Source organism: Hakea prostrata, chromosome 2 (assembly GCF_041222555.1).
Source record: "Hakea prostrata isolate BN-2017 chromosome 2, UWA_Hpros_2, whole genome shotgun sequence".
NCBI lineage: Eukaryota > Viridiplantae > Streptophyta > Magnoliopsida > Proteales > Proteaceae > Hakea > Hakea prostrata.
This window is the reverse complement of record NC_142601.1, coordinates 28,721,690-28,737,169: the sequence shown is the minus strand read 5'-3', so window position 1 is coordinate 28,737,169 and position 15,480 is coordinate 28,721,690. Positions and strand designations below refer to the sequence as shown.

The following is a 15,480-nucleotide window of genomic DNA, read 5'->3' as shown; positions in this document are numbered from 1 at the left end:
GTCGATGCTTGTTGGTCGATACTATCGACCCAATGTATCGACCAACAAGGTTGCTGTCAGAAACTTTTGCCCAGTTTTGATTCGTTCGATCTCCGATTGTTCTGATTTCTTCTCTAATCCTTCATGTATGTTTGTTTAGGGCTTTAAGACTATAATTGGACCATTCTCTTGTGACTTTGGATCATCTTCTTCACAATTTGAGGTAAGGACGGCTATTGCCATATAACATAGATTGTATGACTTTTACACTGTTGTTGGTAACTTAGTAGACTTAACTTATTAGTTGATTTTAGACATCATATGACTACTGTAGTTACCTTATGACAGTAGCACCATGCTTAATTACTTGGTTTATCATGTTTACTTATTCTTGTCATTTATTTATACATTGTATTATGAGATGTAATGACATGTTTTCAATATGATAATGTATTGTTGATATGTAATGGATGGAAATAAGCATGTGATTGCTTAGGTATGATTTGGGATTGGGGAGTGCCCTACTGGTACTTCTGTCCTTGGACATCGGAGGGAATAGTATGGGATGTTCTCCGAAGATGCCCACCGACGCTTTCCTGGATCATTGGATGACATACATAGGACTTGTCTAGATGTATGGCTAGGATGCCCCTGTCATATCAGACCCGAATCGGAAGGGCATTGAGACTGAACGACCCGTGGTAGTAGTGTGGATTTGTGGGCGCTCAAGACCGGTAACCACTCCGTGAGAGGACATGAATTGCATTGCGATTACCCGAAAGGGGCCATTTATTGGTAGGGTTGCAAATGGCTAGACTTGGGCTCACGGGCGCTCAAGACCGGTGAAATGATCCTTGAGGGGACGTGAGAGCTTCCCGTTTACCATTTGTGGATGACCAATAGGGTTGATGAGTCCGGTGAATAATATCCGTGACTCTAGTGTGAAGGATACCGGAAAGGATCCCGAGAGGGGAGGAATGGACGTATCTGGAACTGACATGATATGATTAAGTAGATGACTTGCATTGGGCTAGGCTATACCTTGACATGCGCCAATACTTAGACCAAATGGTGATGTGAGACAGTGGTGACCGAAACCCCCAATCATGGATTTGTCCGAGAGGGATGCAAGACCCAATTCCCCCGGTGATGAGTGACTGAGACTACCTAAAGAAGTATGGTGCTTTGACTTAAAGCATGTCTACCATAGAGACCAGCATACTTAGAGTTAGATTCATGTTTGCATCATATGTCTCATGTCATATTGGATCATGCTATGCTGCGCATCATATGATTTATGTTATTATGGAATAACTTTCCTTGCTGAGTTCTTTTGAACTCACTCCTTTTTGCAACATATTTGTTAGACTTTTCTGCAGGTACTACTACTGTTGACTGTGACGGTCAACACTTTGAAGACTAAGTTGGTGACTCATACCACTTTGGCTACGGTGACTACATCGGCGGAGGCTATCAGTTCAACACTCATATTTGTCAGGAGTAGACCCGGCCTGGCTTAATTTCTTATGATTATGTTATTAATGAGACATTGTATAAGTTAGAAGAAACTATAACTTAGTTGCTTACCTTGTTATTCCCTTCTTTGGAGATCTGGTTGTAACCTTTACCTTATTTTGATCTACCTTTCGCACACGTTTGTAGAGTATATTTCCGCTATACTCTATAGTTGTCTTTTGATTTGGTACTTGTTATTCCGCACTTTGATATTCTTTGTGATCCTCCTATGATCATTTCTTAACTTTTATTATTAGATTACTTGAATACTATAAATTGTTCTTGCTTTTGATTATATTATTGTGATAAGTGGATATGATCGTTCCTAAACTGGATCTGTTGGGCTGTGGATCACTCCCGAGTAACCCAGATAGGGTACCCCCTGGGTGGATTTGGGGTGGGATGTGACACACAAGGTAGAGGAAGGACGAAAACACTCAGATGCTTACTATCTGAATCGTATTCTTATTATTCATTCCTTAGCGCTGTGCTCTAGCAGAGCCGTTTGTGATTAAGTTCATCAACTGACTTAGCCTTCGGAGGTGGACTCCCGATCCCGTTAGTCGGGCCACATCTGACGCTCTATTTTGCAGGTCACTCTCAGGAGATCTAGAGGCGAGCAGATTTTGGACGCATCAATTTGTATACTTGATCAGTTGTATTGTATAATGATGTTTATTGTACTTGTGCATATTTATTTTGGTTTAAAATAATGTTCTAGAGTTTTAGTTTCACCTATATACAGTCGGGTATATGCCGATCAAGAACACCAACTTAGGTAAGGTGTTAGGAAAAAATAGCAATTCTAGTGTGTTCATTGGCATCAAATTAGGCTAAAAACCAAATTTGGGCCCAAAATGACCTAAATAGCCCCTTAAATGGGGGATCGAAGTCTAGCCAAAACTAGCAGAAATGTCAACGAATTTTGCTGAAACTTCGCACCCTGGTCTAGCCATCTAGTTAACTCCATTGTTAAATGACAAAAATACCCTCCTATGAAAATTAAAGAGAGAAAATTACTAAAGTACCCTTATTTCTCATACTATCCAGCCCTTCAATGGGTAAAGAGATTCCCGCCTCACCCATCTTCTTCTTACATCTTGTTGGAACTTACCCACTACTACCAAAAACCACCAAACCCTCGCCCCCTAAAAATCACCACTGTCAAAAATCACCATCACCATCCGCTTTCGCCTGATTAGCTGTCTTCCTTGATATAGATGATGGGCTTGGAGTTCAATAAGGTATTGAGTGCTATACCTCAAGAGGGCTTTATGATGAATAAAAAGATGGGTGTGAACATTGGCTTGATCAAACCAAGGAGAATGAAAAGGTGCATTAGGTTTTTTTTTTTTATAGAGAGAACAAGAGAGAGAGAGAGAGAGATGAAACCAATTCATTTTTGGATGATATGAACCCAAAAAAATCAGATGGATGAAACTAAACATTGATGGCAGTTCCTAGGGGAGACCAAGCCCATTGATGAAGTTCTCCTTTGATATTTATGTTCTTGAGAGCTGATCTAAGTCTAAATACATAACTGTTAGGGAATTTGAAGTTTGAAAATTCTTAAATTTCTATTTGTATCAAACTCTATTTCTACAACTCAAAATTTATGTAAAACTATATCAACTCCTCTATATGTCTCTTATTGTACTCATCAAATGTAACTACCTCTCATGTTATGAAAACCCATGGCAACCCACAATTAGGGTATGCAAAACCTATTCTCTATATGGTATCACGAGATTACCGAACTCACGCCTCTGCGATGACAACTTGCTTTATTGTCTCCTGTCTGCTCTAGAATTCTTGCATCTGCTAGAACCATGCCAAGCTTTAGCCAACATTTTACCCTCAAGCTTGCTGCCGATAACTATCTTTTATGGGAAATTGTTGTGACCTTTCTTAGAAATCAGAAGAATGTAGAACAGAGAAGCAGAAAAGGAAGAAACAGAGAAAGAGAACTTTAAGGATAATAGGGAAATAAATTCTTCTTCCTCCATTAGGGTTGCCTTCTTGGGATTTATACAATCTCTTACGCTACTGCTTGCCTTACATCTAAGAATGCAAATCGATTTCTCCATAACCATTGTTCCCTTCAGATCTTGACATTTGGCAGCTTTTACTCATTTAGCATATTCCTTCAAATACCCTGGTGTTTGTGTTACTCTTCCTGAACGGCGTGGTGCTTCTGGAGTCTTCTCACCTCCTGCCATGGTGTCCTTGAGCTGTCCCTCCAGCGTGGCCTCCTTGCTGTCATTTCCAGCGTGGATCACAACATTACCTTCCTGTGGCAGAACAACCTTGTCCTCAAGGTTGAAGGTGGGGAATTGCTGTTGAAAAGAGGTGGCATCCTCCCATGTTGCATCCTCTTGGAGATAACCTTCCCACTGAACCAAGATTTGAGGCCTATGGTGGCGCCCATGAATGATGGTGCGTTGCTGTAATATACGCTGAGGAACTGGTGTTGTAGGCGGAAGTGGCAGAAATTCGGTTGTGTCAGGGTGTTCTCCAAAGTGGGGCTTGAGCAAACTAACGTGGAAGACAGGGTGGATTTGTGAGTGCTCGGGTAAGGAGAGTTTATAGGCTACCTGTCCCACCTTTTCCACCACTCGGAATGGGCCAAAGTAACGGCTAGATAATTTTGGATGCATCCGCTGGGCAACCGATGTCTGCCTATAGGGCTGAAGCTTTACATACACCCAATCACCCATAGAAAACTGCCGCTCTAAGCGTTTCGAATCCACATAATTCTTCATGCGGGCTTGAGCTCTGACCAAGTTGGTCTTCAAAGTAGCTATCACTTGATCTCTGCTCATGAGTTCATCTTCAACAGCGGCATTGGCAGTGCTGCTAGGGATGTAACGGATCAGTGTTGGAGGAGGTCTGCCATAGAGTGCTTGAAATGGTGTGGTGCCAATGGCTGTATGAAACGAGGTATTGTACCAGTATTCAGCCCATGGTAAATACTTCACCCAAAGCTTGGGGTTGTCTGAGACAAAGCTGCGCAAGTACATTTCCAAGCATTTATTCACAATCTCAGTTTGCCCATCGGTCTGCGGGTGGTAGGTTGTGCTTAGTGCAAGAGTGGTGCCGTTCAAGCGGTGAAGCTCCTTCCAAAACCCACTTAGGAAAAGAGGATCACGGTCACTGATGATAGTGCGAGGTAAACCATGTAATTTCAGAATTTCTGTAATGAATACTTCAGCAATACGGTGACTGGTATACCCTGGCGATAATGCACAAAAGTGGGCATATTTAGTTAACCTATCGACCACCACCATCACTGCGATCTTTCCATTGGATGTCGGCAAGCCAGTAATGAAATCTAAGGATATGTCTTCCCAAACTTGCTGCGGAATGGGCAACGGCTGTAGTAACCCAGCGGGTCGAAGGTGCTCACTCTTGTTGCGCTGGCATACAGCACAATGTTTCACATAGTTCTTAACATCTTGCCTGATGCCCTTCCAAGTAAAATTTGCTGAGAGTCGCTTAAGGGTACGGAGGTAGCCCGAGTGACCTCCCACAGCTGAATCATGAAATTCCCTTAAGATTTGAGTCTTATATTTGGAGTCGGAAGGCAGTACCAGTCGATGGTTATGAAACAAGAGACCATCCTTGGTACGGTACTCCGCAAGACCATCCTTGACACCTTCCTGCAAGTCTTGACGAAGCTGCTGCAATTCAATAGATGTCTCAAGGTCTTGTTTCAGCCCTTCTAACAATTCGGACAGCTGTCACTACCGAAAGGACAGAAAGAGTAACAATGGGCACTCGCGATGCTGAGTCAAGAGCTTGGTTCTCCTTCCCCGGTTTATACAAAATGTCAAAATCATAGCCCAAGAGCTTGACAAGCCGATCCTGCTGATCGGGGGTTTGGATGATCTGAGATTGCAACTCTTTCAAACTTCGCTGATCTGTTAAGATGTAGAACCGGCGCCCAAGCTGTATTGTCGCCATCGAGCAATAGCATAGGTAATTGCTAACATTTCTCTATGATAAGTTGAGGCTGCCTGTAAGCGTGTGGAGAGCTTCTTGCTGTAGTAGGCAATTGGGTGTCCATCTTGTGCAAGAACCGCGCCTATTCCGGTGCCAGAGGCATCGGTCTCCACAGTGAAAGACTTTGTGAAATCGTAAGGCCAAAACAGTGCTTGAGTGAGCAATTTCTGCAATTCCCGAAAGCCTCTTCCGCCTTTAGATTCCATGCAAAATCTCCCTTCTTTAATAGATCAGTTAGTGGTGAGGCCACATGCGCATATCCCTTGACAAAACGACGGTAATACCCCGTAAGCCCTAAGAAGCCTCGAATTTCTTTAGTATTCTTCGGAATGGGCCACTGCAGCACTGCTTGTATCTTGCTTCGATCTACTTCCAGCCCCCGTCCGGAGACGACATGGCCCAAATACTCTACCTCAGCTTGCCCAAAGGAACATTTACTTCGTTTCGCATAGAGTTGATGGCCTTGTAGGAGGTCCAATACCACTTCAAGATGTCTAAGATGCTCAGCCCATGTCATGCTGTAAACTAAGAGATCATCAAAGAAAACAAGCACAAATTTGCGTAAATGGGCTTTAAACAAAGCATTCATCATAGCCTGAAAAGTGGATGGGGCATTAGTTAGCCCAAAGGGCATAACAAGGAACTCATAGTGCCCTTCATGGGTGCGAAATGCTGTTTTAGCCACGTCCTCTTTGTGTACACGGACTTGATGATAACCAGACCTAAGATCCAACTTTGAAAAATACTTAGATCCATGCAACTCATCAAACAATTCATCTATAGTAGGTATGGGAAACCGATCCTTGACTGTTATGGCATTCAAGGCGCGGTAATCCACACAAAACCTCCAAGTTCCATCCCGTTTCTTGACCAATAATACTGGAGATGAAAAAGGGCTAATGCTAGGCTGTATAATTCCATTTGCCAACATACTAGTTACTTGACGCTCAATTTCTGTTTTCTGAAAATGTGGGTATCTATATGGGCGCACATTAACAAAGTTGGGCTTCCGGCAAGAAATGTATATGATGGTCTTGGACCCTCTCAGGTGGTAGGCCCATTGGTTCTCCAAACACCAAATGAAATTGGTCTAAAAGATTTTGTAAATCTGGGCTTAATTGTTCTACTGGTTGGCCCCATTCACACTGCAATTCCAACTTGAAAAGAGTAACATATGATTGGGCTTCTGCTCCCTTCTTTAGGCTGCGGTAATCCAATTGGGCTGGGCCTATTTGGGCTTCCCCGCGAAGCACGACCTCTCGGCCACAATTGTGAAATTGGAGGGTTAACTGCTTATAGTCCAAGACTATTGGACCCAATTGTGACAACCATTGGACTCCCAAAACTAAATCTGCCCCAAACACGGCAATATGAAAGCATCAATGTAAATTAAATGGCCTTGTACCTTTAACTGAAGTCCACGAATCACTCCCTCGCAAGTCATTTTGCTTCCATCCCCGACAAGCACAGTCACTGATGTGGTGGGTTCGATTGCTAATCCCAGCTGCCTTGCAACTTGACCTTGTACAAAATTGTGCGTATTGCCACTGTCCACTAATACTTGCACCTGTTTACCATTAATACTCCCTGTGAATCGTAGAGTGGTGGTGGAATTGACCCCTGTTAGCGAATAATAGGAAATTTCTGTTGTCACGCCGGCCACCTCCCCCATGCCAATATCATCGCCATCTTCGATTATTGGTTCTCCCACATCTGGCGGTTCGGCATTCTCTGCTGCTTCTAAGAAGAACAGCTTCTTACAACGATGCCCTGGTGCATACTTATCCTCACAATTATAGCACAAACCTTTCTCGCGTCGTTGCTGCATTTCAACAGGTGTTAGCCTCTTGATGGGTATGGTTGTGGTTGATGAAGACTGCAATGCGAGTGGTTTCACGAGAGGTGTTGGCAGTAACGGGGGTCTTGTAGACACCGGAACGGCACGAATAGGCCCTCGACGGGATTCATATAGCTTACTTTCATGTAGGCGTGCTAACCCCACTGTGGTCGCCATGTCTGATGGCCGAGCTGCAAGGACTTCATGGCGAATGTCAGTTTTTAACCCGGAGATGAAGCAGCTGATTAAGAACTGAGAGGGCAATCCGGAGATTCTATTTGCTAACTCCTCAAATCGGGATTGGTACTCACTCACCGAAGTTGCCTGCGTTAGCTTAGTCATCGTTCCGAGTGGATCATCAAACGGCGACGGACCAAATCGAGCTACCACTGCTCTAGCAAACGCTGCCCAGGTAGTGATTTGCCCTCCATTTTTCATCCAACGAAACCATTGTCGAGCGGCGCCGTCCATGTGAAACTGAACCAACAATAGCTTTTGATCTTCCCTGGTGGAATGGTATTGGAAGAATCCCTCTGTCTGGAACAGCCACCCTTCTGGATCGGAACCATCAAACCGAGGAAAATCGACCTTCGAAGCTCGCCCCTGAATTGTTCCGAAGAGATTTGTAGAAGAATCCACTGGATTCTGTGTAACAGCAGTCGTTGCTGGAGTAGACGAACCGCTCCTTGCTGGTACTGGTGACGAAGTATTAAGCCGCATATAGTTGTCGAAACGCCCAGCCAGTGCTGCTACTTCGAGAGCAACTGTTGTGAGTGCTGCCTTTTGTTCATCTATGGCCATTTTCTGCTCACCCATCGATTTCTGCACTTCCGTCATGGCTTCCCCGTGTGCTGTAGAGGTGAGAGTGAGATTCTTCACAGCATCATCCATTTGCCTCATTCGTGTGCCTTCCGCCATCCTGAGAATCCGGCAGGTCGGACCAGTGTTGTGACCTTTCTTAGAAATCAGAAGAATGTAGAACAGAGAAGCAGAAAAGGAAGAAACAGAGAAAAGGAACTTTAAGGATAATAGGGAAATAAATTCTTCTTCCTCCATTAGGGTTGCCTTCTTGGGATTTATACAATCTCTTACGCTACTGCTTGCCTTACATCTAAGAATGCAAATCGATTTCTCCATAACCATTGTTCCCTTCAGATCTTGACATTTGGCAGCTTTTACTCATTTAGCATATTCCTTCAAATACCCTGGTGTTTGTGTTACTCTTCCTGAACGGCGTGGTGCTTCTGGAGTCTTCTCACCTCCTGCCATGGTGTCCTTGAGCTGTCCCTCCAGCGTGGCCTCCTTGCTGTCATTTCCAGCGTGGATCACAAAACCCCAACCCCCCCCCCCCCCCCCCCACCAACAACACCTCGGGGGCCCCCGCCGGCCCCCCCCCCCCCCCCCCCCCCACCTTTCCCCCCCCCCCCACCCCACCCCCCCCCCAACCCCTTTATAAGGTTGGCACCGCAAAGACCAACTTGATCTTAGTTGGATCATTGCATCTTCTAGCCTAAAGGTGTTTCCTTGTGTCGTTGGATTCTCTACATCTGTTCAGATTTGGACTACATTACAAAATGTGTTTGGCACTCTTTCTCGCACCAGCTTCTAGGGGCGGAACCACAGTGGGGTCAAGGGGATTCCCTTAACTTTTTTCCCATTTTCATATTAATTCCCTTAATTTTTCTAGTGTTTTCTCTTCCCACATATGAGATATTGAAAATAATTTTTAAGGGTAAAGTAATGGGTATAAATGTCATTTCTAATTAAAAACTAACTCCTCAATCCCTATTTATTCTTCCCTCTCTTCTCTCTCATCTTTTCTTCCTATTTATTCACTTCTCTTTTTATAAACGTGGGTTAAAGAAAATTTTAGAAAAAAAAAAATTCTTATTAGGGCTGTTTGGTTACTTGAGTCTGGAGATTTAAAAAATCTATAGATTTCAAATCTATAAATTTCAAATCTATGGAATTATAGTTCATAAAATTAATTGTTTGGTTAGTCTGAATCTTTGGAATGAAATCTGTAGATTCATTCTGAAAAAACATTTATGGAATCATGGTTCAGTGTTTAATGTTTTTATAGTAGGGGGTGAAATCACTAGATTTCACCTCATACCCATAAATCTACATATTCACGTTTTTAGTGTAAAAAGGTGAATCTCTAGATTTCATGAATTCAAAGATTCACCCAACCAAACGGGTATAAATCTCCCATTTATGAATCTAGATTGAAATCTCTGGATTCATATGGATTCATGTAACCAAATAGGCCCTTAAGTATTCAAAATGTCATTCCTAATTAGAAACTAACTCCTTAATCCTTATTTATTCTCTCATCTCTCCTCTTTTCTTCCTATTTATTCTGTTCCTTTTGTTTCTTGCTATTTATTCTCTTTCCTTTTTATAAGCATGGGTTAAGGAAAATTTGGAAAAGATTCTTCTCCACAATTATGTACTATTTCTCTTTCTCAATTTATTTATGGTTTATTTTTTTATCATATTTTTTTTGTTGGCTAAAGTGTAGCTGAATGGACATGTGAATAGGTTAGCTGAATGGCTCTAAATATTCACCATGAGATTTGTCCAACTAAACCTGAATCGTCCAACAAAATTCTTATTTCATTTTGTGAAGGTGCAGTGGACCGTTCATCATCAAATTTGCTTGTGCTCTCTAGAAATATCTGTGTTGTGGAAATCAAGTTGGTGTTTGCATGTAGTGGCTACTGTGGGATCAATGACATGGACTTCCTCTTTTGTGTATATGAGTGCATACCCTCATACTTTCCTAAGTGCTCTGGTTTCATGATTTCACTTTCGTCTTTGGTCTATTTGTTTCTAATTTTGTTTAGGATCATAGATTTCTGACTTCTTAATCGGTTCTGAATTCTAATAATTGGAATTAATGAAAATTACTAGGCTCTAATTGCTGGTTGCTATGACTGTTTGATCTGTCATTGTGGCCTTGCAATCTTGCTATACTTTTATTGGCTTTTACCGCTGATTAATTGTTTGTTGTGTCTCTGTGGTATGAATTTGGGAGTCGGGATTATTCTGGATTCATTTGGATGTTGCTCTTCAACCTTTGGAGTACAACTATAATGTTTGATTCAAATATTTTCATAATTCTTCATGCAGAATTGTATACTAACATTCGGGATCAAGCTATTTAGGATTTTTTTTTCATTAATCCCATAATTGAGCTAGCTTGAAAATGTACTTGTAAACCTATGGACCTTTTCTTCTTATGATTTTTTATTCTCTAAATTGCTTAGATGACTTTTGATACAATGGAATTTCTCCTATAACTAAAGTTACTCAATTACTAAGGTCATTCTGCATCACCCTAGAATCTCCTTTATTCATTTTGGAATATATTAAAGTTGAGAAAGTGTTGGAATATGCTCTTTGAGCATGAGTGAATGTGAATGAAAATCATTCATTATGGAGAGTTTGTGGAAATAAGTGCATGGAATACCTATGGACTATTTGGTGGTTCATTTCTCAAGGAAAGTTAATGAATGGAGGGTTATGAAACCCTTTATTTCCTAACAAACAAACTTCTCATTTCCCTAGCATAGTTGATGGAGGGTTTTGGGACTCTTGATTTCCCAAGAAACTTCTCATTTCCCTATCTTGTTCATTAATGTCCAAAGTTTTTCATTTCCCAAAACTTAATTCATTAAGTTTGGTTGTAAGTTAATATTGTTCTTTCATTTATCAAGCTAGTTAATGAAACATAGACCTCCTATATAAATAGGGATCCCCCCTTGATGAAGATGGTTTATGTTTTGGGTTTTTCTTTTATGATTTAAGAAGAGTGCTTAGTGTTCTTTAAGGGTCTTCTTAACGTTTTGTGAGTTTTGTCAATGGTTTGAGTTGTCTTTCGTATTTTGAATCTTGTGGTGATAGAAGGAAGGCACATATCTAGTTTGTTGTTACGGTCTACTTTGCGCTAAGTACTCCGTTGTTCGTCATTGTACCCTGGGAGACAGACGTCCATTAGTTCCTCAAGCACTCATCGGTGGGGACGAATCTATTTTAAGGAAAGCGTCTGACGTGCCTCGACGATTCTTCTTCTTTACTCTTCTTGCTTCCGGTTCTGGTTCCATTTTGGGTGTATTTCAATTTCCGTGTAAATCAATATTGATATATTCTTTTGATTGTTGTCTTCTAATTTCTTTTGATAATATATGTTTCTCCTGATTTACTATCAATTTGGCCAACAATCTTAAAATAGATTTTGTTCAGATTTAGTTCAGATTGAAATATTGGAGATAACATAAATGTGAAGGCCCTACGGCCACGACTCAATCGGTCTCGATTCCAGTGAATCACCATACTCGCCTAAACTGACGGCAATGTCTAACCAGGGACCAGCAATTATTAGCTTGGCGAGCGCGCATCCGTTTTTCAGCTGGAAAAGTTTGGAGGACTAAACTTCAAAACTTGGCAACAAAAGATGTTATTTTATTTAACAACTTTGAATCTTGCGAGATTCTTAAAAGAGGATCCTCCCACTGATGGTAAGGATGGTTCAAATGCTCAAACGATGGACTCATGGAAACAATCTGGTTTCCTATGCCGGAACTATGTTCTGAATGGCTTGACTAATGCACTCTATAGTGTGTATAGTCCAAAGGGTTCTACCAAGGAACTTTGGGAGTCCTTAGACCATAAGTATAGATCTGACAATGCTGGTGCTAAAAAATTTCTTGTGGTTCAGTTCTTGAATTTCAAGATGATAGACTCAAAGACTGTGATGAGTCAAGCTCAAGAACTCCAAACGATCATTCATGAAATTCATGCTGAGGGAATGACCATGAGTGAGTCTTTCCAAGTAGCTGCAATCATTGAAAAGCTACCCCTTGCATGGAAAGACTTCAATAACTATTTGAAGCACAAAAGGAAAGAGATAAATGTTGAAGATCTAATTGTTAGACTTCGCATAGAAGAAGACAATAAAAACTCAGAGAGGAAGTTCTCCAACCTTGTTGTTGCTAAGGCGAATGTGGTGGAGCATGATGAAAGCTCCAAGAATAAGAAAGGTAAACACAAGTCGGGTTTCAATATGGGACCTAAAGGTGGAATCTCTAAGAAACCAATGTTCCAAGGAAAATATTTTAATTGTGACAAGATGGGTCACAAATCGGAAAATTGTAGATTGCCAAAAAGGAACAAGAAGAAAGAGACCAACTTGGTTGATAATGCTACATATGAATTGTTTGATATGAGTCTCTCTACGGTGGTATCTGAAGTCAACTTGATAGACTCAAATCCAAAAGAATGGTGGCTAGACACTGGAGTGACATGCCATGTTTGTTGTAATAGATCTACTTTCTCTGATTTCACACCTATGAATAATGGAGAAAAGTTATTTATGGGAAAATCTGCAACTTCTAAAATCAAGGGTCAAGGAACTGTATTCCTAAGGATGACATCAAGCAAGGAAGTGAAGCTGTGAAATGTCCTTTATGTGGCTGACATCCGAAAGAATCCGATCTCGAGAACAATTTTGAGTCAAAATGGTTTTGAAACTGAAAAGTTAGTTTTGACCAAACAAGGTGTTTATGTTGGGAAAGGGTATGTAAAAGATGGGATGCTGAAAGTGAATGTAATGGCTATCAAGTCAAAACCCATCAATGATAAAGAAAAGTCTTCCTCTTATATGCTTGAGTCTTCTAACTTGTGGCATGGTAGACTAGATCATATTAATTTTGATTCTCTACGTAGATTAATTAACATGGACCACATACCCTCATTTAACATTGATCCCAAGCATAAATGTGAAATTTGTATAGAGGCCAAACTAACTAGATCATCATTCCAAATGATTAAAAGGAATATTGAACCACTTGATTTAGTTCATAGTGATATTTGTGATCTAAAATTTGTTCAAACCCGAGGGGGTAACAAATATTTTATCACTTCCATCGATGATAGCATGAAATATTGCTATGTATATTTGCTTAAGAGCAAAGATGAGGCTATACAGAAATTTGTTTTGTATAAGCAAGAAGTTGAAAATCAACTTAATAAGAAGATTAAGATGGTGAGAAGTGACCGTGGTGGTGAATATGTATAACCATTTAGTGAATTTTGTGCACTACATGGTATTGTTCATGAAGTCTGATGTGGAGAAAATGTGAAACCCAGCCCTGACCCTAATCCGGAATGTAAAATCCAGCTTTTACCTAACCCTGACCCGACCCGGTCATTGTTATGTTTGTAGGTCCAAAGACCCGAAGTGGTGGTAGGAGGGACTTATGGGCCCTACTGGTTGATGACGTAATGTCGGGATTCCATTTTATGGACATTGATGATGCTGCTCCTTCCTTGAGCACATTACCAGTGTTAAGTTAGAATCTGCGCACTGATGAAGAGCGAGACAGTTGAAATAGCAATCGGACTCCGGTGCATAATCCGAAGGCACTCCCTGAAACTAGACCTCTTGAGTGAACTGTAGGAGAAAACCCCATGCAATTTGACCTTGTATAGCCCTCCAAGTCCGCACCTAAAGTTGCTGTACTATTCTGTAAAATTCTGCAGAGTTTGTTTTGGTCGATACTATTGGTCGATACCATCGACCAAAGGTATCGACCAACAAGTCTCATTGAGCCCGAATTTAAAGATTCTTAGAATATTCTTTTCTATTTATTTATTCCTCGAGACTGGAGCCCTATCCTCGTGTCTTTAACATCTGGGAACGTGAGAGAGCCTCCCAAGAACTCCTCCTTGGTAGTGGTGAAGCATCTTCTTCATCAATCATTGCCAACCACTTATTCCTACCTTTTTGTTCCACTTTAAAGGTATGACTCTCTCTCCTAATCACTTTCTTACTCATCTTTTCTCTATTTTACTGTTGGGACCATGGTCAAGGTGCTGCAACCTTGCATACACCTTGCCATGAACCTTCTAAACCCCACACAATAATGTTTTCACCGATGTGACTATGATTGATTCACCTCATGATCATTGACTACACATTTCCATGATTTATTGCTTACCAACTTGCTTTATTTACCAAAACTGAGATGAAGCTCGTGATTTACTTAATCTATACCTTGCATATGTGCTCCATGTTGCTTCTAAACGATTCCCTACCTAATTCCCCATGTTTTCCCCTAATTTGCATTGAGTTATAGCCAATGCTATGATCTACAACTCTTAACCTTAATATGTCAATTTGGGGATTTCCAAATGGACCATTGGATTATGAAAGTTTCTTGATAATTAGTGTCCCCATGTTGTGCCTAGACTATCCTCCAAGTTTCATGTCAATCCGAGACCAGGAAGACCAAATCGGGGCAAGAATCCGAAAAGCCAGCTTGTCAGTCCCGGAATTGAATTGGTCGATACTATTGGTCGATACTATCGACCAAATGTATCGACCAATAGAGTTGTTGTCAAGCAACTTTTGCCCGATTCCGATTCGTTTGATCTCCGATTGTTCTGATTTCTTCTCTAACCTTTCATATATGCTTGTTTAGGACTTTAAGACTATTTGGGCCACTGCTTGTGATCTTGGACCATTCTCTTCTCCGATTCAAGGTAAGGATAGTTATCGATGTAATTACCTAGGATATGGAAATCTTGACTTGGTATTCCTATCCTAGTAAATATAGTTTCTAATTCATATCCTTATCATGTTAGACTTGTTACATATGCATTTTAATAGTAGCTTTGTGTTTACATTATATTACTTCAATGTTGTATCATGTTTATCAATTTCAATATATGATGACTTACGTCAATGTCATGAATCGAATGTTTATTATGACATTGTATCTTGTGAACTGATATGATGAACTTGGGCATGTGATTGCTTAAGTATAACTTGGGATTGAGGGGTACCCTATCGGGTGCTTCCGTCCTTGGACATCGGAGGGAATAGTATGGGATGTTCTCCGAAGGTGTCCATTGACGCTTTCCGGGTTATTGAATGACATGCATAGGATTTGTCTAGATGTATGGCTAGGATGTCCCTATCATATCAGACCCGATTCGGAAGGGCATTGAGACCGAACAACCCGTGGTAGTAGTGTGGATTTGTGGGCGCTCAAGACCGGTATCCACCCCGTGAGAGGACATAAATTGCATTACGGTTACCCGAAAGGGGCCATTTATTGGTAGGGTTACAAATGGCTAGA

The 15,480-nt window shown here is 41.2% G+C and overlaps 2 protein-coding genes across 2 annotated transcripts; one reads left to right on the top strand and one right to left on the bottom strand.

The window, feature by feature from the left end:
- Window positions 1-5,578: 5,578 nt before the first annotated feature.
- Window positions 5,579-8,476, bottom strand: LOC149024182 (uncharacterized). Its single transcript, XM_089143427.1, has 2 exons — window positions 6,902-8,476; window positions 5,579-6,457 (listed from the first exon to the last, which is right to left on the bottom strand). Exons 1-2 carry the CDS (start codon window positions 8,474-8,476, stop codon window positions 5,579-5,581), a joined length of 2,454 nt encoding a protein of 817 aa, XP_088999553.1.
- A 3,406-nt stretch (window positions 8,477-11,882) lies between these two features.
- LOC149024181 (uncharacterized) lies at window positions 11,883-12,794 on the top strand. Its single transcript, XM_089143426.1, has one exon. It carries the CDS (start codon window positions 11,883-11,885, stop codon window positions 12,792-12,794), a length of 912 nt encoding a protein of 303 aa, XP_088999552.1.
- Window positions 12,795-15,480: the final 2,686 nt, after the last annotated feature.